This window comes from Sus scrofa, chromosome 16 (assembly GCF_054392235.1).
Source record: "Sus scrofa isolate SSC_HxYL_T2T_F1_AM1 chromosome 16, Sscrofa_HxYL_maternal_Yorkshire_Landrace_v2.0, whole genome shotgun sequence".
NCBI classification, from domain to species: Eukaryota; Metazoa; Chordata; class Mammalia; order Artiodactyla; family Suidae; genus Sus; species Sus scrofa.
The window spans coordinates 56,372,101-56,398,218 of NC_139398.1; the positions used below are offsets into that span (position 1 = coordinate 56,372,101).

At 36.5% G+C, this 26,118-nt stretch overlaps 1 protein-coding gene, 1 long non-coding RNA gene and 1 pseudogene across 31 annotated transcripts in view; 2 read left to right on the forward strand and 1 right to left on the reverse strand.

The window, feature by feature from the left end:
• Positions 1 to 26,118, forward strand: part of ERBIN (erbb2 interacting protein) — a 183,553-nt gene that overhangs the window by 86,475 nt on the left and 70,960 nt on the right. For all 30 annotated transcript variants that reach the window (XM_085002372.1, XM_085002379.1, XM_085002374.1 and 27 more), the window contains 3 exons: positions 10,289 to 10,336; positions 12,783 to 12,980; positions 18,945 to 19,062. In XM_085002372.1, coding sequence (XP_084858498.1) covers positions 10,289 to 10,336; positions 12,783 to 12,980; positions 18,945 to 19,062 — 364 coding nt within the window. The remainder of the gene's footprint in view (positions 1 to 10,288; positions 10,337 to 12,782; positions 12,981 to 18,944; positions 19,063 to 26,118) is intronic.
• On the forward strand, positions 837 to 7,388 carry LOC146395588 (uncharacterized). Its single transcript, XR_014831477.1, has 2 exons — positions 837 to 3,406; positions 6,359 to 7,388. It is a non-coding gene; the product is annotated as an uncharacterized LOC146395588 (long non-coding RNA).
• LOC146395589 (translation machinery-associated protein 7 pseudogene) lies at positions 22,198 to 22,458 on the reverse strand (annotated as a pseudogene).

The following is a 26,118-nucleotide window of genomic DNA, read 5'->3' on the forward strand; positions in this document are numbered from 1 at the left end:
GATATAAGTGATATCACATGGTATTTGTCTTTCTTTTTCTGACTTCACTACTATGAGAGTCTTTAGTTGCATCCATGTTGCTGCAAATGGCATTATTTTGTTCTTTTTTATGGCTGAGTGGTATTCCATTGTGTATATATACCACATCTTCTTAATCCATTCATCTGTCAAGATGGACATTTAGGTTGTTTCCATGTCTTGGCTATTGTGAATAGTGCTGCAGTGAACATACAGGTGCGTGTATCTTTTTCAGTGAAAGTTTTGTCCAGGTATATGCCCAGGAGTGGGATGGCTGGGTCATCTGGTAGTTCTATATTTAGTTTTTTGAGGTACCTCCATACTATTTTCCATAGTGGTTGTACCAGTTTACATTCCCACCAACAGTGAAGGAGGATTCCCTTTTCTCCACACCCTCTCCAGCATTTGTTGTTGACTTGTTAATGACAGCCATTCTGACCGGTGTGAGATGGTACCTCATTGCAGTTTTGATTTGCATTTCTCTAACAGTTAGTGATGTTGAGAATTTTTTCATGTGCCTATGGCCATCTGAGTGTCTTCTTTGGCGAAATGTCTATTCAGGTCTTCTGCCCATTTTTCAGTTGGGTTTTGTTCATTTGTTTGTTTGTTTTGCTGTTGAGTTGTATAAGTTGTTAGAATATTTTAGAGATTAAGACCTTGTCAGTTGCATCATTTGAAACTATATTTTCCCATTCCTAGGTTATCTTTTTTTTTTTTAATGGTTTCCTTTGTTGTGCAAAAGCTTGTAAGTTTGATTAGGTCTGATTGGTTTATTTTTGTTTTTATTTCTGTTTCCTTGGGAGGGTCTTTGATGTTTTGGGACCTAAAGTGTCTTGACATTCATTGAGAATCATTAATCACATGGAATACTGTTATACTTGGAGCCTTAAGACTTGCCTCTTATTGCCCTGTTTATATTTAAATGTGCATGTAATACCTGATTTAGAGGAATCTCACAGTTCAATTTGTGAATGAACTTGGCACAAAGCACAGTTCTTAGCTGTGCTAACATTTTCCCACTTCCCTTTCTATAGAGAATTTTAAAGAAATTAGTTACTTTAAAAAAAAAAGCACAGGAAAAGAGTCTGAAGAAGAATGTATACATGTATAACTGGATCACTTTGTTATACTCTTGACACTAACAGCATTGTAAATTAACTATACTTCATTTAAAAAAAAAAGAAAAAAGTACTTAAAAAGTAATGTTTGAAAAATAAAAACTAGGGAGTTCCTGTTGCGGCTCAGTTGAATCCCTGGCCTCACTCAGTGGGTTAAGGATCTGGCCTTGTGGTGAGCTGTGGTATAGGTCATAGATGCAGCTTGGATCTGGCATTGCTGTGGCATAGGTCAGCAGCTGCAGCTCTGATTCAACCCCTAGCCTAGGAACTTCCATATGCCATAGGTGTAGTCCTAAAAAGGAAAAAAAAAAAGAAAAAAGTTGAAAAAAAGAAGAACAGTCAAGGCTAATTTCACCCACTATAAATTAGGTAAACCTAAGAAGATTTAAGTAGAGGGTAGAACATTAGCTTAAAATTTTGTTTTTCTGCTGTTCTTTTATACATATATGATGCTATTTTACTTAAAAAAAATAGGTGTCTTCATCCCTAAGAGATTTGGGGGATGAGTTAATAAAATTATAAATATTATACTTAAAATATTAATTGGAATCCTACAGTGAAACTTTTCATACATAAGACTTGATTCAAGTGATATTTTTAAGCTTTACATACAACTGTTAGTTAAGCTTTTAAAAAATCCTTCTGTAACAAAGTGTTAAGACTGATCTGGTTTTCTTTGGAAGGTTTGTGGTGTTTATAATCATAATCAGGTTAACTTCAAAACAAACATATTAGCTTTACAGAAAAACGAGGATTTCATACCGGCCTCTCGTGTGTGTGCACACGTTTGTTTGCTGATTTCTACCACTTTGCTCATGGTTCTTGCTTTATAGCTTCTTTTCTCTTGAACTTAGGAAAAAACATAAAGAAATTCACTTTAAGAAATTAGGGCCTTGTCTTCACCAGGTGGATTTGCATTTTAATAGAGGTTGTTTGGAGAGTGTCCAAAGTAAATAACTAATGGTGGAATTTCAAGCACTGTGGACCTTGTGTCCGGGATTCACAAATCAGGTCATGCTTTTCAACAGGTTTGGCTCAGTTTCTAGGGCAGTGTACACACTGCATAAAAACATTTTATTTATAGGCAGTTTCATTTAAAATACATTTAAAGAACCAAAGAAGTAATTAGCATATTGAAGTGTCAGGTGGAAAGAAGGAATCTGTAGTAAGGTAGAAAGGCTTCACCTGAACAAAGGATTTGATTCAGTAAAGTTGTGCATTGCTATTAGATATGGCAATTTTGGGTATAAGTAACTTAAATTTTTAAAGGGAGAAGAAAGGTAGTAAAATTAATTTAAGTAAAAAGTCGGGTGCTAACTGAATAGGATTAGGAAATCAATTTGGAATCTATTAACACATCATAGTGGCATTACCCACTGTCCTGGTATTTTTGTTTTTTTCTAAAGCTATTTTTCAGTTGAGCTGCAATGCACATACAGTAAAATCCGGAGTTCCTGTTATGGCTCAGTGGGTTAATAACCTGACATAGTGTCTGTGAGGATGCGGGGTTGATCCTTGGCCTCCCTCAGTGGGTTAAGAATCAAATTGCCACAAGCTGCAGCATAGGTCAAAGATGAGGCTTGGATATGCCTTGCTGTGGCTTTGTCGTAGGTTTCAGCTGTAGCTCCAATTCCTGGGATGGGGCTCATATTGGAGCTGCACTTGCCGGCCTATGCACTACAGCTGTAACCAGGGCCACAGCAGTGACATCACTGAATCCTTAACCAGCTGAGCCATAAGGGAACTCTTTTTTTGTGGTATTCTTGAACATGATTGTTATATGGATACATTATGCTGACTTTGATAGGTGTTGATATCATAATTATACTGAACTTGTAATATGAATTGGGAAGTTTTCCATATTTTTTATGAGTCCTGAACCTTGTTGACCAGATTGCAGTCCTTGAAAGTTTGCAAGCACTTAGGTGTTTAGAAGTAACTTACTGAAACCTTTACATCTCACCCATGATTTTCTTCTCCTCCTCTTCTCCCTCCTCCTCCTCTTCTTTTTTTTGTCCGTGCCTCCAACATGTAGAAGTTCCTGGGCCAGGGAATAAACCTGTGCCATAGCAGCAACCTTAATCACTACGGTGACAATGCCAGATCCTTGACCTGCTGAGCCATAATAAAACTCCCTATGTTTTTTGATTTCGTTTTTTCCTTTTATTTATTTTTGTTTTTTAGGGCTGTACTCATGGCACATGGAGGTCCCCAAGCTAAAGCTGTGGGCCTGCACCAGAGTCGCAGCAACATCAGATTCGAGCCATGCTGTGACCTACACCACAGCTCACAGCAACACCGGATCCTTAACCCACTGAGCGAGGCCAGGGATCAAACCTATGTCCTCACGGATGCTAGTCAGATTTGTTTCCGCTAAGTCATGACGGGAACTCCTTTTTAATTTCTTGAGACAGTTTTGTTATTTATATCTTGATAAAAAGTCATGAAAAATTTAATTTATATATTTAAACTTAGTAATTTATTTTTAAATGCCTTTTTGTTTTGCTATCTGATAAGGGTCTATGATAAAAGTCTGTGTTTACTTCAAAATACAAAAATGCTTTTTATCTTTGCTACAAAGTTCCCATCTTGGATTTCTGCTAGTATGTTTTGTATCATTATACTTGCTAGGAAATTGTCTGTTCTTAATGTTTATATTCTGATAGTCCTGTCAGAAGCAGAACCCAGCTGTTGTATTCATTTATCATTCTACTTCTTTTTTTGTAAATCATTAATTCCTGCTTTTTCCTTTCAATCCCTCCAGTAAATGAAGACATAGAACAGGAAATTGAATATGCAAGTCTAGGGTTAATGTGAGGAGTCCAGTCTTCAGTGCATCAGACCATTCTGGTGTCTAGCATCACGTCTTCTTGGCTTACTTCTAATTTTAAACCTAGGTTCAAGAAAAAGTGCAATGAGAGCTCAGAGTCATCTTAAGGTGCCCTTCTTAGTGAAAGCCCCAGTGGTTTCTCTGCTGTGAGAGGCCAGCTAGAGAAGAAAGCAAGCATGGGCTGTTTGGGAAAGTTAATGCTTAACCAATGGGAGACAGGAGCAGATAGATAACAGCTTACCTCTCATCCTATAGGCAGACAATTCTAAGACCTCTTTTGTGCTTCTCAGGGAGTTTAAGTAGAATGAGTCCCTGCTGTCCTTAGGGGGATGACTTAGGTAATATGCCATGCCTTATTTTGACTTTTCCTCCTCTCATATTTTAACTGCTCCCTCAGGTCATTTCTTAGACAAGCCACCTGCACTCAGCTCCTTACCTCAGCTTTTGTTTTGGGGAGAACCCAAATGAAGACAGGTATCATTAGAGTTTTTAAAGAGTTGGTGATATTTTAGGATTTGAAACTGGACGATCACCAAGGGTACTAGTGTAGATAGAGAAGAGGGCCAGCGTTTATGTTTTCTGTTACTATATTGTGTTAAAAGGTTAACGTAAAATAAAGTGACTAGAGAAGGAGACTGAGGTGTGACCAGTGGTGGTGTAGGAACAAAATTGGGAGGATATAGTATTTTGGAAGCTAAGTAAAGAAAGTGGGTAAAGTAGTGGGGAGTAATGCTACTAAGTCAAGTGAGATATGAACTTGGAATTGTTTGTTGGATTTGGCAGTATGTAGGCCATTAATAATCTAGGAAGAACAGTTTCCATTGATGGAACAAAAGTGTGATTAGAGTGGGTTTGAGGACAATTGAAATAACTGAAGACAATATATATAGACAACTTGTTTTGAATTTTCTATAAAGGGGAACAGAGAAATGAGTTGATAACTAGAGATACCTTCAGGAGAGGTCCTTTTTAAGATGCAAGGGAAGTTCCCCTCATGGCTCAGAGGGTTAAGGACTGACATTGTGAGGATGTGGATTCAATCCCTAGCCTTGCTCAGGGGTTAAGAATCTGGCATTGTGGCAAGCTGTGGCATAGGTTGCAGATGTGGCTCTGATCTGGTGTTGCCATGGATGTGGTATAGGCCCCAGCTGCAGCTGTGATTTGACCCCTAGCCCATGAATTTCTGTATGCTGCAGGTGTGGCTATAAAACAAAAAACAAAAAACACACACACAAAAAAAGAGAAAAAAAAAGATGAGAGGAAAAACACACCTAATTGGTATGTTGTATTGCTGCATGTGGTCAAAATCAGTTGTTACTTAGAATATTTTAGAGAACTAGGATTCTCTTTGGTTTATTTGACCATCTTGTTCTGTTCCCGTCAAGCCCTCCCAAACCCTGAGTTATGAGTTCGAGGAGAAAAAGAGGGTGTTACAAGTCATTAGCAGAAACTAGGAAGATTGGAATTTATTCTGGCCCAGAGCTAGGAAGAGAAATAAGGAAACACACACAAGGAAGTTAATCCTGCCGCAGGATTGTGTTATGGGAATAGTTTAGAATCTGGTCAAGGACCATATGAGAAAGTATTTCTGGGTTTGAAATAAGGCCAAGATCTAATTTTCTGCCACATTACATTAAGTAACATTATTGTGAATATATGTTTGTGACACATACTGCTATAAATGTCTCTTTGCACTGCTTTTATTGACCTATTGTTGAAAATAACAGAACCAACTATATGTTAGAAAAAGTTGAAACTGACTCACAGTATTCCTCTTTGGCACAGTTTCACCTTCCCTAAGTTTGGTTATGAGCCATTCTGAGCTACTTTCTTTCCTAATTCTCTCTCTGCTTCCTCCCTCTGATTATGGAATGATCAATGTTAGGCTTTCAGAGTTAAGTAAACCAATCCTATCTGTGCTGTTTGTAGTCTTATTTCTAGCTGTGGAATGCAAGATTTTTCTGTAAAAATAATCAAGCCCTCTTTTTGTTCTGTAAATTGTCATTCTTTCTAAACTACGATGGAGGAGAATTCTGAAGATTTTTCCTCTATCTTGACCAAGTTTCCCCCGCCCCCACAAAAGGATGAATGAGAGTGGATATCTTCCATGGCAGTATCTTTTCTATAAACAGAACTATTTCATCTACTCTGGAAATCTCCTAAGTATCTGCTTCTAGTTAATGTATGGGGGGGCAACAAAAGCCCTTTAGTCCCCTGCTAAGAATAAAGGAAACCTATAAAGAATAAAAATCATACTTAAGAAAAGAAAAAGAGCTAGCAAAGGGAGTTCCCGTTGTGGCTTGGTGGTTAATGAATCCGACTAGGGACCATGAGGTTGCTGGTTCGATCCCTGGCCTTGCTCAGTGGGTTAAGGATATGGCGTTGCCGTGAGCTGTGGTGTAGGTTGCAGATGTGGCTTGGATCCCGAGTTGTTGTGGCTCTGGTGTAGGCCAGCGGCTACAACTCCAATTAGACCCCTAGCCTGGGAACCTCCATATGCCGTGGTTGCAGCCCTAGAAAAAACAAAACAAACAAACAAACAAACAAAAAAAGCTAGCAAAAAATCAGTGGAATCAAGGAAACCTTAGTGAACTGATTTCTAGAGATACATGGACCTCTCATAGGTGAGTCAAGAGTGTGGCTGTTTCCCACCTGGTTTCAGTATAGGATGAGAAAGGAGGACTTGCCATAAGTGGAAAGACTGAAGGAGTGAAGATAAATCATCCAGTCCTCACATGACCATGTGGGCTTTTTGGAAGGGATAGAAATCTGATAGAATCCCAAAGGCAAAAAGTCATTAAGCCCAATAATTTTATCCACCTTGAATTTTGTATAAAGAGTAGAGGAGGGGTTCAAAAACCTGGAGAAATGTATATTCCTGAAAATTCTAATGGTTCTTCAATTATGGGACCATGCTGAAGGCGTATCTTAAGATAAACTGAATCAAAAATAGCTGAAACTACAGCCCAGCAGCCCAGATTCTTCCTATCTCGAATTTTGACAAGATAAAAAACATATGGCTGTGGTTGGGATGGGAAATTGGAAGTTGAATTGATCACAGATGAATTCACTCTAATTAAAGCTGCAACCAGTCCTAGCTCAAATTGATTCTTCTAGGAATCTGAATTATCAGTCACTCATCCTGAGAGAAGATTATAGACTGGGAAATAGGTAAAACTTAACAAAACAAGATTATACTCAATTCTCAACTGTTATTTTATAAAAAGCATCTAGAATACTATGAAAAATTATAAACACACAAACAGCTGATAAGATTATATAGTTAAGAGAAAGCAATTAACAAAAGCAGACTTGGAGTGCACTGCCTGTTGGTTCAGCAGGTTAAGGACCTGGTGTTGTACTGCTGTGGTGTGTGTTCGATCCATGGGTGCAGTCCCTCCCCTCCTCCAGAAAAAAAGAAAGAGAAAGGAATGAAAATAAATTAGAAGAGATACCCAAATTAGAAGAGTTTGGTGGAGGGAGGGACCTCAACAGACTTACAGATGATCCAGTTATTAGAGTTAGGAGTCAGTGATTTTAAAGCAATTTACAGGATAATATGTGAGGAGGGGTTGAGTATTGCAGGAGAGTAATGGAAACATTGAAAAAAACTCCAAATGCAGATCCTAGAACTGAAAAATGCAGTATCTTAAAAAAAAAAAAAACTGTTCAAATAGGCTTGATAGCAAATCTTTCGTAAGATATAAACTAAGAAATTGTATGTGAATAAATATAAAAGTCTTTTCTAGTTCTTAAGTTTATATAAATTACAGTTGAATAGTATAAAGCAAAAAACACCTGTGGGATTTATAATATGTAGAAGTAAATTTATGATAGCATGAAATATATGGGAATAAACATAAATTATACTCTTTGACATTTGTTAGATCATGTATAAAATTACATAGCATAATTAGAATGGTGTATTATTATTTGAAGGTGCACTATGATTTAAGAATATATACTGTAGGGAGTTCCCATTGTGGCATGGCAGACATGAATCTGACTAGGAACCATGAGGTTGCCGGCTTGATCCCTGGCCTTGTTCAGTTGGTTAAGGGTCTGGCGTTGCTGTGAGCTGTGGTGTAGGTCGAAGATCTGGCTGGAATCCTATGTTGCTGTGGCTGTGGTGTAGGCTCTCTCTTTTGACTTGTTCTCTTTTCTATCCACATTTATGCTCTTGATTCTTTCTTCTAATTTCATTACCTAACACATCATTTTTAAAGAGATAACTTCCAAATTTATATCCTCAATTTGGATTCCCACACATCTCTGAATATTTGTATCCAGTGCCTACTAAGGATCCCACTAGGACATCTTTCAGATATTTCAAACTAAAGTCTCTAAACATAAACTTTTCTTTTTTCTTTAACCTGCTCCTTTTATAGTCTTATTCCATTTCAGTTCATTGGCAGTTCCATTTTACTAGGCGATCACTGTGTGGGAGTATTTTGAATGACAGATTAAGTCTCATCTTGCTTGCTACAAGCAAAGATACTTTTTTTGTGGCCTGTACTGTAGGTAGAATTTGTGGAGAAGGTTAAACAACTCAGTAGTTCTAAACCATTTAGTGTAGAAACAAATAGCCCAATCTATTTAGAGTGACGCCGTAAGATTCTGAAACAAGTATTTATTAAAGTCACTGAATTTTTAAGAAAAAGGTTACTTATGATGTATATACTTTTTATTAATGCTATTGTTTTGGTTTTAGGGCTCTCATTTTGGGATGTGTTGATTACAGGTACAGAACTTAGCAGTAATTTAAGCAAATAGGGGATTTATTTTTCTTTTATACCAAGAAATCCAGATACTTCTGTAGATAGTGTTGGTTCAGTTACTTAGCAGAGCTGTGAGAGACCCCCCAGCTTGTTTTGCCTTTGTACACTGTCACCCTTATTAGTTGTTTGTTTATTTATATATTTATATGTTTATTTATTTATTTTTAGGGCCACACCCATAGCATGTGGAAGTTCCCAGCCTAGGGTCAAATTGGAGCTACCGCTGCTGGCCTACACCACAGCCACAGCAATGCAGGATCCGAGCTACGTCTGTGACCTACACCACAGCTCACGGCAACACCAGATCCTTAACCCACTGAGCGAGTCCAGGGATCAAACCTGAATCTTCGTGGATACTAGTCAGATTCTTTTCTGCTGCTCCACAACAGAAACTCCAATTGTTTTTTTTTTTTTTCCCCTCTGTCTCTTTTTTTTTTTTGTCTTTATGTCTTTTTGTCTTTTTTTAGGGCTGCACTCATGGCATATGGAGGTTCCAAAGCTAGGGATCTAAACAGAGCTTTAGCCACTGGCCTATACCACAGCCACAGCAACACCAGATCCGAGCCGCGTTTGTGACCTACACCACAGCTCACGGCAACGCCAGATCCTTGACCCACTGAGAGGCTAGGGATGAAACCCGCAACCTCATGGTTCCTAGTCGGATTCGTTTCCGCTGTGCCATGATGGGAACTCTTCCAGTTGGTTTTTATTTTTTTTAAATTTGAAGAATCAGTTATTTATTATTTATTTATTTATTTATTTTTCTTTCATGGCATCCATGCCATATGGAAGTTCCTGGGACAGGGATTAAACCTGTGCCACACCAGTAACTAGAATGATAGCAGTGACAACACTGGATCCTTAACTCACTGAGCTACCAGGGAACTCCTCCAGTTGGTTTTTAATCTTCATGCTTGTTGACTCATAGTCATAGGATGGTTGTTGTAGCAGTAGACATATTGTGTTCACATTTGTCCTTGGATAAGAAAAGCAAATGTTTTCCCAGAATCAACCCCCATTCTGCCAAAGCAGACTTTAGAGTATATATCATTGATCTGTACTGCCCACTCTTTTTGAACATCTCAAAAGTGGATTTTAGCAGGATCCATTACCATTGTGAATAAAGAAAAATTCTGTAAAGGGGGAATAGACTCTGATGAGCAATTAACAGTGTCTGCCATAGAACCATCAAAAAGTAAATTTAAATATATTTGGTGATTAGAGTTTATTTGATTGGGAAATCTTTATTGTTTCTCAGTAAGCTCAAATAAGTGGGATTTTAATGGTAAATAGGTATAGTTATTTGATATATAAATGAGGGCTCTCAATAGTTTACAAAGGTATTCTGAATAATAAATCCAGTGACTGATTAAGATAGCCATGTATTTAGAAGTTAGCAAATTTGTGTGTGTCAGTTTTTGCTGCTGAATTATTGAGAATTGTAATTTACATTTTGAGATAAATATGGAATTAGGAAAGAAGATGTTCTTAAAGTCATAAAGATCTATTTTATTGCTAATTTTTTCTTTTTTGGGTTTCCATAGAATGTTGGCTCAATTAAGAAACATCAGGGAGATAAATTCAACCTAGTGGTAAGTAATTTTAATTTCTTTTGTTAGAAAGTGTTTGAGTTATTATTATGTCTTATTTCTTGGTTGGCTTCTCTTCCTCCATTGATTAGAATTTTTTTTTGTCTGTCGTTTTAAGTCCGATTTGTACTTAACACAGTACTTAAATTCTAATTAGCAGTTCCCATGTTGATCATTTCCTGTTCAGATCAGGCCAGCCTTTCTCCCTTTGGTTTATTTCCTTGTAGTATTGTGTAAAGGAGGATCTCATTGGGTCTTGTTACTCATTTATTTCTCTTTCATATGGTACCTTCCTCTTCTGCCTTAAATAGCCTAAGGTCCCCCTTCTTTTGTATCAGTTAGCAGTTTTTAGTCTACTAAATTGGGGTCCATTTTTATACTGACTCAAGGCCCACTGAGTTTAATCTGAGGTCTAAATTGTTCTTTTTTTTTTTTTTTTTTGGTCTTTTTGTCTTTTTAGGGCTGTACCTGCCGCATATGGAGGTTCCCAGGCTAGGGGTCCAATCGGAGCTGTTGCTGCCAGCCTACACCAGAGCCACAGCAATGCCAGATGAGAGCCTTGTCTGCGACCTACACCACAACTCATGGCAACGCCAGATCCTTAACCCACTGAGTGAGGCCAGGGATTGAACCCGCAACCTCATGGTTCCTAGTCGGATCCGTTAACCACTGAGCCACAATGGGAACTCCAAAAATGCTTATTCTTAGCAGTAAAATACACCTTCATATAAATATGGATTAAGTATTTTTCATAAACTTTATCAACAAAAGTTTTTTATTGAGGTGTAATTGACATATTAGTGTCAAATATACAAAATAATGATTTAGTATTTGTATATATTGCAAAATGATCCTTACCATATGTCTAATATCCGTCACCATACATAGTAACGAAAGGTTTTTTTTCTTGTGATGAGAACTTTTAAAGATCTACTCTCTTGGCAACTTTCAAATAGGCAATACAGTATTGTTAGCTACAGTCACCAGGTTGTACATTACATCCCTATGAGACAGAAATTTTAGATAGAAACATTTGGTGTTTGACATAGTTTAAGGGAGGGACAATTTTCCTTCACTCTGTTGGGGTTCCTGGCTAGGTCTGAGATTTAAACTGACAAAGATTAACAGGAAAAAACGTGTACACATTTGTTTAAGTTTTAAGTGGCACAGGGAGCTTTGTAAGGAAAGGAAGACAGTTGAAGAAACAGTATTTTTATGCCATGTATGATGAAGAATAGATAGTTGTGTAGGAATATGATAGGTCAAAGAGTATGAAGTAAATGTAGTAAACTGTAGGAAATTTAACAAGTACTGTTTGTTAGGATTCTTCTCTCTTTGTCTTCTGGACACCTCCTAGTACAGGGAGGACACCTTTCACCTGAGAAGTTTACATACCTGTTTTAGGGCAGAGTGGCATGGGAGGTCAGGCTCATGGCTCCTAGTCGGATTTGTTTGCACTGCGCCACGACGGGGAACTCAACAGTCATTCTTACTTGTTGAAGTAGGCCTTTCTTTGATAATATAATGTTAGCCTAGTTAGAATTAACTTCTGTATGTACATTGCCTTCTTAATAAAATTAGCCTTGAGAATTTTCACTAATTGAGAAATGAAACTTAACTCAATTAGATTGAAATAGTTTGCATGTTATTGAAGAAAGTTTCTTCTCTAGTGTGTAATTTTAAACAAATATACGAACTGTAAATTCTAGAAAAATTAAAAGACCAAAATTAATAGAAACAAATACGGAATTTTGATGTGGGGGAGTTGCAGGAAAGTTAATAGCTGGTTAGGAGACCTGAGCATATCTTTGTACTCCCACTTTCTGCTCAGAACTGCATATAGTCAAATTCTTAAGTAAGAAATAGCTCTTAGTCAGAAAGTAAAGAAATATTGTTGTTGTATTAGGGTTTTTCTTTTTTTGCTTTTTAGGGCTGCACCCATGGCATATGGAAGTTTCCAGATTAAGGGTCCAATCAGAGCTTCAGCTGCCAGCCTACACCACAGCCACAGCAGCTTGGGACCTGAGCCACCTCTGTGACCTATACTACAGCTTTCAGCAATGCCAGATCCCCAGCCCACTGAGCAAGGACAGGAATTGAACCTGCATCTTCATGGGTACTAGTCAGATTTGTTTCTGCTACACCACAATGAGAACTCCTATATTAGAGTTTTTCTTATTGAGGTTGAGCAATCTCATAAGGCATAGTTCTTATAGAAGCATATAAATGATTACTTAAAGGATAATTTTGTGAAGTACAAAAGTTCTTGAGTTTAATTCGAAATTCACTATGTATAAATTTTGATATGTAAAGCAGTGTTAAATGCATTGAGTTTGGGTAGGGGAGGAGATATTTATCTGTAATATATAAATTGTAAGAATTGAATTGGAATAATTTGCTTTGAAAATTAATACATGTTCTAAATTTATTTTTTGTTTGCTTATTGCAGTGTCTAAAAATGACTACAAAACGAAGTTTATTTGTGCGGTTGGTACCATGTCGTTGTCTACGAGGAGAAGAGGAGACTGTCACCACTCTTGATTATTCTCATTGCAGTTTGGAACAGGTTCCCAAAGAGATTTTTACTTTTGAAAAAACTTTGGAGGAGCTCTATTTAGATGCTAATCAGATTGAAGAGCTTCCAAAGGTATGTTAATCTTGTCTCTCAAGAATTGCCTTTGGTTATTTTTATACCTAAAAATATGATATTTCCAGTGTTACCATAATGTTGTAGAGTATATATATGTGCATTGTCCCCCGTCCCCCACCCCCACACCTTTTGGTTTAATTGTGTCTGCTGCACAATTCAGATTTTTTTAAAAACAATTTTTAAACTTTACCTCAAGTTAATTTCTTAAGTACTTGTGCAGATAATTTAAAATTTTGTATTTAATTCCAGTTTTGTTATAATTACTAAGGTAGATAATAAGACTATACAATTTCTGCAGCCAAGATATTTAACCAAATAATTGAATGATTGGTTTTCTAACTTTCATGAGACATTGATCTACATTATAGGAATTGAGGATAAATTGTCCATTTAGTTATCATATCATAATTTTGTTGTTAAATAGGTTTTTAGAGATGGTATTCTGTTTGACCCATTTCAGTTTGTTTGGAAAGGTTTTGGAGGACTTAACATTTTTGAAATGCAGGAACAAGTAGCAGGAGAAAGTTGGTTTGTTGCCATGCAACATCCTCTCATATTAATAACTTCTTTGCTGAGATTTTTTTAGTGGCTACTTTTTTTCCCCCCTAAATTCTAATCTCTCTTCATCTTCTACTTAATTTCTTATTTTGAGGGGGGAAGCTGCAATAGTTTTGTTAGAGTTTTACACCCAAACAGCAGTGTTTGTCAAGCTGTGGGAAGAGACTCCTAAGTGGCTCATGAAAATCAATTTAATATGGTGGGCATTGCCAAAAAAGGAACTATGATTTGGACTGGCAAATTTAGAAAATAAAAACACAAGACACCCATTAAATTATAATTTCCAGCTAAACAGTGAATAAATTTTTAGTGTAAGTATATTTCATGCAATATATAGGGCATACTTTTACTAAAAATTATTATTTATTTGAAATCCAAATTTAATCAGACATCTTGTATTTTATCTGGAAACCTTAAATATAATAGAGTAAAAGTAGAAAGTGTTGCCTGTATCTTATTGCAACATAAAATATTTGTTTTTGATTTGTGTGTGTGTGTATATACTGGATGGCAGCAGTGTTTTGAAAAAACTTTTCTTTGGGTGGTTAGTAGTGAAAACATTTTGCAAACTGGTGCCATCCAAGATTGTCTTATAAAGAAATCTGTCTATGGCTATGGATAAAATATTAAAGGCTTTCAGTTGCATATTTATAAGTTACTTCCCTAGGTTGTGATAGGTTGCCTTGTAACTGACTTTGTGCTTGTATATTGTTCTTCAGCAAGTAATTTGTGTTCCTTAGCTACTTCTCCTAGAGAAAATAGAAGAAAATCAGTCCCTTTTTCTACTCACCATAAGCAAGTTCCTAGTCTGGGGACTGTACTGAAAAGGGAGAGGTTTGCTATGACAGTGCAGATAACTGTATCACTTATCATGTCTAACAGTTGTCCATTTCTGGAAGAATGCTTTCCTATTCTTCCTTTTTTTTAGGGCCATACTGGAAGCATATGGGGGTTCCCTGGCTAGGGATCCAGTCGGACCTACAGCTGCCAGCCATAGCCACAGCAACATCAGATCCACAGCCCACAGCAGTGCTGGATCCTTAACCCACTGAGTGAGGCCAGGGATTGAACCCACCACCTCACAGTTCCTAATTGGATTTGTTTCCGCTGCACCACAATGGGAACTCCAAGAATACTTTTCTTTTCTTTTTTTTTAATTGTATAATGATTTTTATTTTTTCCATTATAGCTGGTTTACGTGTTCTGTCAATTTTCTACTGCACAGCAAAGTGACCCCGTTACCCATACATGTATACATATGTTTTTTTCTCACATTATGCTCCATCATGAGTGACTAGATATAGTTCCCAGTGCTATACAGCAGGATCGCATTGCTTATCCATTCCAAAGGTAATAGTTTGCATCTATTAACTCCAAATTCCCAATCCATCCCACTCCCTCCCCTTTCCCCTTGGCAGCCACAAGTCTGTTCTCTATGTCCATGATTTTCTTTTCTGTGGAAAGGTTCATTTATTGCTGTATATTAAATTCCAGATATAAGTGATATCATATGGTATTTGTCTTTTTCTTTCTGACTTCACTTCGTATGAGAGTGTCTAGTTCCATCCATGTTGCTGCAAATGACATTAATTGGTTCTTTTCTATGGCTGAGTAGTATTCCATTGTGTATATATACCACCTCTTCCGAATCCAATCATCTCTCGATGGACATGTGGGTTGTTTCCATGTCTTGGCTATTGTGAATAGTGCTGCAGTGGACATGCAGGTGCCTGTGTCTTTTTCAAGGAAAGTTTTGTCCAGATATATGTCCAGGAGTGGGATTGCGGGGTCATATGGTAATTCTATGTATAGTTTTCTAAGGTATCTCCATACTGTTTTCCATTGTGGTTGTAGCAGTTTACATTCCCACCAACAGTGCAAGAGGGTTCCGTTTTCTCCATACCCTCTCCAGCATTTGTTGTTTGTGGACTTATTAATGATGGTCATTCTGACTGTTGTGAGGTGGTACCTCATAATAATTTTGATTTGCATTTCTCTAATAATTAGGGATGTTGAGCATTTTCTCATGCGCTTGTTGGTCATCTGTATATCTTCTTTGGAGAAATGTCTTTTGCCCATTTTTCAGTTGGGTTGTTGGCTTTTTTGCTTTTGACTTGTTTAAGTTGTTTATATGTTTTAGAGATTAAGCCCTTGTCAGTTGCATCGTTTGAAACTAATTTCTCCCATTCTGTAAGTTGTCTTTTTTTTTTTTAATTTATGGTTTCCTTTGCTCTGAAAAAGCTTATCAGTTTGATTAGGTCCCATTGGTTTATTTTTGCTTTTATTGCTTTGGGAGACTGACCTGAGAAAACATTTGTACAGTTGATATCAGAGAATGTTTTGCCTATGTTTGCTTCTAGGAGTTTGATGGTGTCTTGTCTTACATTTAAGTCTTTAAGACATTTTGAGTTTATTTTTATGTATGGTGTGAGGGTGTGTTCCAGTTTCGTTGATTTGCATACAGCTGTCCAGTTTTCCCAGCATCACTTGCTGAAAAAACTGTCTATTTCCCATTTTACATTTTTGCCTCTTTTGTGAAAGATTAATTGACTGTAGATGTCTGTGTTTATTTCTGGGTTCTCTGTTCTGTTCCATTGGTCTGTATGTCTGTTTTGGTACCAGTACCACACTCTCTTGATTCCTGTGGCTTTGTAATAATATTGCCTGAAGTCTGGGAGAGTTATGCCTCCTGCTTGGTTTTTGTTCCTCAGGATTTCTTTGGCAATTCTGGGTCTTTTGTGGTTCCATATAAATTTTTGGATTGTTTGTTCTAGTTCTATGAAAAATGTCATGGGTAATTTGATAGGGATTGCATTGAATCTGTAGATTGCTTTGAGTAGTATGGCCATTTTTACAATATTAATTTTTCCAACCCAGGAGCATGGAGTATCTTTCCATTTCTTTGTATCTAATTTCTTTGATTAATGTTTTATAGTTCTCAGCATATAAGTCTTTCACCTCCTTGGCCAGGTTTATTCCCAGGTATTTGATTTTTTGGGGGGTGCAATTTTAAAAGGTACTGAATTTTTGTATTCCTTTTCTAATATTTCTCTCTCTCTTTTTTTTTTTATCTCTTTAGGGCCGCACCCATGGCACATGGAAGTTCCCAGGCTAGGGGTCCAACAGGAGCTGCAGCTGCCGGCCTATGCCAGAGCCACAGCAATGCCAGATCCGAGCCGCATCTGTGACTACACCACAGCTCACGGCAATGCCAGATCCTTAACCCACTGAGTGAGGCCAGGGATTGAATCCACAACCTCATGGTTCCTAGTTGGATTCATTTCTGCTGTGCCACAATGGGAATTCCTCCTTTTCTAATATTCATTGTTAGTATACAGAAATGCGACTGATTTCTCAGTGTTATTCTTATATCCTGCTACATTGCTGAATTTGTTGATCATTTCGAGTAGTTTTTGTGTGGCGTCCTTAGGGTTTTCTGTGTATAGTATCATGTCATCTGCATAGAGTGACTATTTTACCTCTTCTCTTCCAATTTGGATACCTTTTATTTCTTTTGTTTGAGTGATTTCTGTGGCCAGGACTTCCGATACTATGTTGAATAAAAGTGGTGAGAGTGGGCATCCTTGTCTTGCTCAAGATTTTAGCGGGAAGGCTTTCAGCTTTTCTCCATTGAGTATTATATTTGCTGTGGGTTTGTCATAAATGGCTTCTATTATGTTAAGTATTAAATTTGCTGTGGGTTTGTCATAAGTGACTTTTATTATGTTACCACTTTGGTAAGAGTTTTGATCACGAATGGATGTTCGACTTTGTCAAATGCTTTTTCTGCGTGTATTGAGATGATCATGTGCTTTTTGACTTTTCTATTGTTAATGTGGTGTATGACGTTGATTGATTTGCATATGTTGAACCATCCTTGTGAACCTGGGATGAATCCCACTTGGTTGTGGTGTATGATCTTTTTTATATGTTGCTGGATTTGCTTGGCTAAAATTTTGTTGAGAATTTTTGCATCTATATTCATCAAAGATGTTGGCCTATAGTTTTGTTTTTTGGTGATATCTTTCGTTTTGGTATTAGGGTGATGGGGGTGTCATAAAATGTCTTTGGGAGTGTTCCTTCTTCCTCAACCTTTTGGAAAAGTTTAAGAAGGATGGGTATAAATTCCTCTTTGTACATTTGGTAGAATTCGCCTGTGAAGCCAATCTGGTCCTGGACTTTTATTTGTAGGGAGTGTTTTTATTACATAATGAGTGCTTTTCTTATATAGATTTTATTCAGTGCCATTTTGACAACAGTTTTTTTTTTTTAAAGACTTTACTTTTGAGAATAGTTTTAGATAGACAGCAAAATTAAGAGAAAGGTATAGATATTTCCCAGAAATGTACCTTGTACCCACACATGCATGGCTTCTACCATTATCACTCCCATCCCCACCAGAGTGGTTAAACCACCAGAGTAGTTAAAACTGATTAACCTGTGTTGAAAAATCATAATCACCCAAAGTCCGCAATTTATGTTATGGTTTGCTCTTGATTGTGCATTCTCTGGTTTTGCACAAATGTATAATGATGTATATTCACCATTATAAAGTTATACAGAGTATTTTCATTGCCCTAAAAATCCTCTGTGCTCTGTATAGTTTTTTTTTTTTTTTTTTGGTATGGAGCTTAGAAGTAGTCTGTTTATTTACTGCTTTTGATTAAATATATTTAAGTCACATTTCATTATTGTGATTTTAGCATAACAGTATACTTCCTTCCTTATTTATTTTGTCCTTCCAAATCAGGATTTTATATTTTAAGTCATTTTAAATCAATTGTACATATTAGAATTTAATTTAGGGAGTTCCCTTCATGGCTCAGTGGTTAACGAACCTGACTAGGATCCATGAGGATGCAGGTTTGATCCCTGTCCTTGATCCAGCATTGCCATGAGCTGTGGTGTAGGTGGCTGATGCAGCTCAGATCTGGCATAGTTGAGGCCATGGTCTAGACCGGCAGCTGTTGCTCTAATTCAACCTGAGAACTTCCGTATGCTGCAAGTGAGGCCCTAAAAAACAAACAAACAAAAAAAACAAAAAAAGAACTTAATTTGTATCAACTATTATTTTGGGATAAGAGTGCTTGAAATATAAACTCCAAAGTTTACCATATTTAACAGCCACTTATTTTTTATAATCCTAACAAAATATGCCATATACTTATTTTCACGAAGTGCAATTTGCCTAGGGCAGAAGTAGGAGGCTCTAAATCAGTCTGAGTTGTGTTCAGATCCGTAATAGCATAAAACAGTAAGAGGTCTTTCCTGGTATTTGTGTAGGTATAACTCATTCAGTTTTAATGACATTAATAATATTTGTTTGCATAAAGATTAATAAATGAAATATTTAAGGAAACTTAAGGAATAATCAAAATCCTTTTCCATTTTTTTTTTCAATAGCAACTTTTTAACTGTCAGTCTCTACACAAACTGAGTTTGCCAGATAATGATTTAACAACATTACCAGCATCTATTGCAAATCTCATTAATCTCAGGGAATTGGATGTCAGCAAGAATGGTAAGATTTTTTTCCCCTTTACTTTTTGTACTTGGGAACATGTTATATTATTAAAATTTCTGTTGTGTTTTAGCAAATAAAAAGATAAAATTAAAAATCAGATTGTAATATATTATCAAATAGATTTTCATATATATATATGATCTATGAGAGCTTAAGGCAAGGTGGAGAATAAGTATAAACAATTTTAAATGACCATTTATTTAAAATGCTATGGATACATGCATGTACATTTTATATGTCCTTAAATTTATGTATTTATATGTATTCATTGCCCCCTTGATAATGATGAGAGGCTAGTAACAACTTGAATGTTTGTTGTTGATTACACAATTTGATACATACCTAAGAGTGGAATGTATTATAGCTCTAACAGTATGAACAAGAAATGTGTACAGGGTAGTGTTAAAGTTTTTTTTAAAAAGTTGTGCAACATAAATGAACATCAGCAAATGTTTATCGAGAGACTGGTCTGTGCCAAATACCTTATTAGGTTCTTGGATTACAATGAATGATGAGACGTAAAAGGACATGGTCACTACTCTCCTGGGCTATATAGTCTTGGCCTAGTTTGTTTAGTGTGATAAATGTTGAAGACTATGGACTATATATTCCAAAATATTAAGTTCTTACCTTGGAGGAAGAGAGAAGTAGACACTTGAAAATTTTAGAACAAGCACATTACAGTATATTGGAATAATATTGGAATAAGCATTTCCCGAGAACAAACAAATCCTTAAAACATACCCACAAAGTCATTATCACTCTCAAGAAATTTGACATTTTCCCTGTTGCCTAAAATGCCCTTTTTAGCTATTTGCCCACCCAGCCCCTACCTTCGAGTTAAAGATCACACACAACATCCACTTGTGTCTCTGATTTTTTAAAATTAGGAACAATTTTCCTATCTTTTTGTGACATTTTCATTTTTGTAGAGTTCAGGTCAGTTGATTTTTATTTTGTGTGAGTTTTCTTACTATTTTATTTTAATGTTAAATAAATTTCCTCAGCTTGAAACTTCTCTTTAAGGGCAGTTTGAAATTTGTTTCCATTCCTGGTGCTTAATAGAGTGGCAAGTATTGCTTAATAAATTCCAGAGTAAATGAATTTGATCCATTACCATTGTAGCTCTCCACATGCTGACAGTTAAGTAGCGTTATAGAACTTCGGAATTGTTTGCCATTAGACTAGACTGCCTTCCACTCCACAGGCATATCTTTTCTACTTTTTTGGTCTTTTAAAATGAGAGATGTTAAGGTGTAAAGAAAGAGCTCTGAAATAATCTGGGTATTACTGATAAAATTATATACACCTGGGAAAAGCTAGCAAACCATATTACTAGTCTTCATGGTGTGAAGCTATTACTTGACTCAATAATGAACATTCTTACGTATATCCTCCTGAAAATGCACTAACCATAGATTTAGTACTCTAAATTGAGAATGGTACTGTTATGCCCTTGAAGCATCATTAAATTATTATCTTAGGCTTTCATGCATTTTCTTGCAGAATATGTGTTTTGAGTTATGACAGCCTGCTGGACTGTAGCATTTCTTTTTTTTAATTCTAGTTTAAGCAATTCCTTGTTACTTATATTGAAAGCCTGTTTTATACAATTTTATCAACTTGTGAGTGTTTTAAGGAGTTGGAGATAAAAATTTCTGTGTGACCAAAAGATCTATGATAAGCACTTAAGTATCCTGCCCTGGAAAAGAATGGCATTAGTTATTATTTTTTTTTTTTTTTGTCTTTTTGCTATTTCTTTGGGCCGCTCCCGCGGCATATGGCAGTTCCCAGGCTAGGGGTCCAATCGGAGCTGTAACTGCCAGCCTACGCCAGAGCCACAGCAACGCGGGATCCGAGCCGCGTCTGCAACCTACACCACAGCTCAAGGCAACGCCGGACCCTTAACCCCCTGAGCAAGGGCAGGGACCGAACCCGCAACCTCATGGTTCCTAGTCGGATTCGTTAACCACTGCGCCACGACGGGAACTCCGGCATTAGTTCTTGTTGCTAATGAAACCTTATAATTTATTTTCACTAAAAATTAAGTTGATGTATCTGTTCTTTCCCTCTCTATGTGATCATATCTATTATATGTATATATAGTTTTTTTAATTTTTTAATGTTTTTCTTGGAGTTCCCGTTGTGGCTCAGTGGTAATGAACCTGACTAGTATTTATGAGGCTGTAGGTTTGATCCCTGGCCTCACTCAGTGGGTTAAGGATCCAGTGTTTCTGTGCGCTGTGGTGTAGGTTCTGGCATTGCTGTGGCTGTGGCGTAGGCTGGCAGCTGCACTCCGATTTGACCCCTAGCCTAGGAACTTCCGTATGTTGCAGGTGTGGCCATAAAAAGAAAAAAATTAATTTTTGCAGCTTGTGGCAATGCTGGATCCTTAACCCACTGAGCGAGGCCAGGGATCAAATCTACATCTGCATGGGCACTATGTCAGGTTCTTAACCTGCTGTGCCACAATGGGAACTCCTCATCAACTTTTTAAATGGCACAATTAGCCCCTTGCCTTTTACTTGTTTTTTGTTTTTTTTCTCCTTTTAGTCTTAAACTGATGTCTAAATACAACTGCATTTCATTGATGATGAACAAAGCTAGTAAGGAGAGACAAACTATGATAGTCAGAGCTGTTATCTTGACTGATAAAAATTCTAGTACTCCTAATTCCTAATCTAATATTCATCATTACAACGGATATAATTAACCCATTTTACTTTTAGAAAGTTGCGATTATTTTGATAATTAATTTTTTTGACATTTTAGTACTTAACCCTAAAGTGTATGCTTTTATAAGTCTGCATTATTGAAAAAAAGAATATGATCTGTATATGTACCGATGTGGTTGGTTATGAGAAATTTGAATTTTGTCAGTTACATATTTGATTAAGTGACAATTTGCTTACAAGAAAGGCTAGCAGACTAAATGAAAACAATTTCTATCAGATTTGAGAACTATTAAAATTTAATTTGCCATTAAGATCATCACTGTGTTTGAGGTGAATGAGAATTTCACCCTATATTTTGAGTGAGAAAATTGAAGTTACCCTTTCTTTTTTTTTCATTCTTAAATGTATGGTAGGTTCCAAGACAGCACTTCATTATAGCTATAGGTGGCAAAAGATGTTATAGCAGGGAATCTAGATGTTTAAATAGGAATGGAATCATCATTGCCTCAGGCACAACGAACAGTTTACTTTTTGCAGATTTCCTAATTCTACCTGTGGCCACGGGGCCTTACCCCTGGCCTTTGCTTTTACCTCCTGGAGTTTCTTCTGCTCCTCCTTCTATTTCTGCTTGAATGCTTTATCTTCCTTGCCCATCTCCTTGGCCTTTTTTTTTAGGCTGCTTCAGGGGCTTCTTCTTGCCAACTTCACCACCCAACATGACACCTACCACCCCTTTCCCAGACCCTGCCACCAGATGCCCTAAACTTTTTTTCTATTTCAACATCTAATCATGTTAAATCTTGCATAAAATGCTTTAATTTTATATGCAAGCTCTAGTGTTTTTACCTCTTCAGGTGTTATCAGTTAAACCTAATTTAATCTTAATATGTTATTTTCATATTTATTTTCTATATGCCTTTTTGGAGGCAGGAAACATTGTGGCATATTTTATTGGAGTTTTAGCAAGCTGTATTTATTTAAAAGCACTTGTTTTAGGATTTTTACTTTCAGATTTTAATAGTTTCTAATCTTTCACATAGTTCTTTCAATGTTTTTCATTTTTTTAATGATTAAAACTTTTTTTTTAGTGATTAAAACATTTATTTAGGAATAAGAATTGTACTCTAAACATTGCTTCTCTCTTTATTTGCTCTATTCTTATATTGGGGAATTAATCTAATTTTCAATTAGACTATACATAAGGAAATATTACTACTTCCCTTCCTGCCTGTTGAGGCTGCTAACCACATTTTAGACTGGTCTATGTACAGAAGGTATATAAATTTAAGGTACTAATTTTGTCTTTATTTTGTAAGGCCTATCATTTTTTTAAATCACTTATATTCTATGATAAAACTAGAATGTTGGAGTTCTCTTGTGAGTGAAGCAGGTTAAGGATTTGGCATGGTTGCTGCCATGGCTTGGGTTCGATCCCTGGCCTGGAAACTTACACATCACAGCCAAAAAAAAAAAAAAAAAAACAAAACAAAACCCTAGAGTGTTAATTTATAAGTCTTGATTTACTCTTCTCTTTCATGTCTGACATTTAAGTTTATTGTTAGATTTTCGGAGAAATGAAAAGCTCACCAAACTGCTATCCCAAGCCATTGCAAATAGTAGCCAGTGTTAGAGAAATGATCATCTTTGTGTTCAAATGGCCTGTCTTATTTTAATTGATAATTACAACAGTTTGCCAAAAGGGTTGATAGGGAAAGCTAATGGAGAGGAGAGATAAAGAAATGAATACTCTCTAAGTTGTAAATTTTCCCATATGAGCACACTGAATAAAGAACTAGGAACGACAAGGCAAAGAAACCAGAAAGAGGAGCTCAGATCTTTCTGTTTGATATGGGAATGCCAGAGAGGTTAGTTAAGGTCTTTCTTTTTAATTGAATTAAAAGGCTCAGAAAAAATGGGTTGAAAGTTTGTGATCAAACAGAAAGCAGTTCATTGAACCTGAAAAAAATCTCGTGACTGGGGACAAAATGCTGGAAAAGGCTGTTCACTTTACATTCAAAGAAGTTAAATCGATTACAAGGGAAATTGCAGATTACTGGGGAAATCACTGTATTTTTCTCTGTTATTTAAATTTTCTAAAATTGCTGATTTGCTTAATAGTTAAAATGTTAAGTTGAGCTGTTTTAATAAATCACCTTATTTAAAATAATGAAAGAAGAAAAACCATGTGTTAAACTGACATGGAACTTTAAAAATTTAGGGTGGTAATCACTGGTCCACTGCTAGGTGTGTTGTTAGTGTAGTAAACTAACATCGAGTTAGTGAGGTGCTCAGTCACAGTGCTTCACCATATGACTTACCACTCATTGTACTATACCTGGTCCAGACCCTACATGTATTATCCCCTAGCAAATGTAATTATTTGAGTTGGCAATTTCTGGTTTAGACTGTTTTAGCTGGAACTCAGTATATTTTATACTATTTATAGAAATGGTTAGCATTTAAATGCAGAATGGTAAGGAACTACTATTAACTTACACTGTACAGTTAGGCATTAGAGTATTGGTGCTCTCCATGCAGAGACCACCACAATCACCTGTGGTTGAGCCTTGGGAATCTAAAGGGAGTCTCAGGGTGTTAAAAGACTTATTATAAGATTTAGGCATGTGTTTGGTGATTGGAAGAGGGTTTAAGAATATGAGGGTTTGCTATGGATGGAATGCTGTCAAGAAGGGTAGTTCTGTGACTGAGAGTCTTAAATCTTATCTATAGGGATGGCAGATTAGAGTGAGGCTAAAGCTGTAATCAGTAAAGAAGCAATAGTTACTCATTAGGAGAAGAGGTGGCTTAGACAGTGTTCATATTTTTATCTTTGTTAAGACATGATTACAAATTTGCTTTTGTCTTGATCTGTCATGGTTAAAGAATGGCTTCATCTCATATTGATATTCTGTAAAATTGTGTAGTTTAACAGGACTCCAAGGCTCCCTTTGAATGCAGCTTGCTCATGGTAAGACAAAGATTAACTAATAGTACCAGGCTAGTTCCTAAATGTCAGGAGATATTTTCTCTTTCTCTGCAGTAAAGGGAGAACTCTTTTGAAAGAAATAGATTAATATGAGGAGGATAGCCTTGTATTATAATATCTTCACTTAAGAAACTGAGTCAAATTCTTATAAAAAGTATATGACGAAGAAGGAACACTATTGAAGTCAAGTGAGAATGAAAAAGGAACAGATAGTTTAAATTGTTAGAGAATTAAGAAGTAACTCATGATAAAATTGAGGTTCTGCATACTTTATGTATGAGGACAAAAAGAGCCTTCATTGGAAATAAGCTAACATAAGCATTGAGGGTAGGCCTCATTGAGAAAAGTGACTTGAGCAAGGACTTAAGGAAGTGAGGAAGTTAGCTATATAGATAGCTAAGGTAAGAATGTACCAGGAAGAAGAAATAGCCAGTGTGAAGTTTGTAAGATGTGAGTGTCCAGGGCATGTATGAGAAACAGAAGGCTATGGTAGCTAAGACAGCAAGGTTCGAAAGTAATAGAGCTAGTATAGACTCTAGATATAGTTGAAGGTTGAGTCAACAGATTTCATGATGGGTTTGGATGTGGGGTGTGAGATAAGAGGTAAGGATGATCTCAGAGGTACTGGTTTATGCAAGGGAAGGATAGAGTTGCTGCCAGCTGAGGTGGGGACATCTGTGGGAGTCACAGTATTTAATAGAAAAAATCAGGAGCTAATATTTGCTCATGTTACATTTAAGATAAAATATCCATATACTCGTAGGGGTTTGGAGCTCAGTCAAAAGAGAAATGTGCTAGCAATACTTTTTGGGGCGTTGCCAGCGTATAGATGATGTATAAAGCCTGAAATTAGATACATTAATCGAGGACATGAGTGTGAAAGAGGCCTAAAGAACAAGCCGTGGGGCAACCCAGCATTAAGAGTTCTGGAGGAAGGAGGGAAAGGTACAAAAGATAATGAGTAGGAACAGTCCTGAGGAAGAAAGAAAACCAATAGAATGAAACTTATGTTTTTGTCCTATTTGGAGTTAAGGAGAGGTAATTGGAGATGTTTGGAACTTGAGCGTATATAAGAGGAAGAATTGAAATCACAGTACATACATTGCTAGCAATTTGTAAAAGCAGGAAACTAATGAGTACTTTAAAACTACTTGCTTAGGAAAAAATTACTACCATGTATCTGTAACTGAAGATGATTTAGAATTACTGATTTTGCAGGCACTGGTTAATCTTTATAAACCACATGCTATGAAATAAATTACTGTAACATTTGAAAAATATAAAGTAAATGTTTGTATTTGTAGAAAATGATACAGGCATTGCTTTCCATTAAATATTAAAGTTGTAGGAAGTTCCTTTGTGGTATGTTAGGGATTTGGCATTGTCACTGCA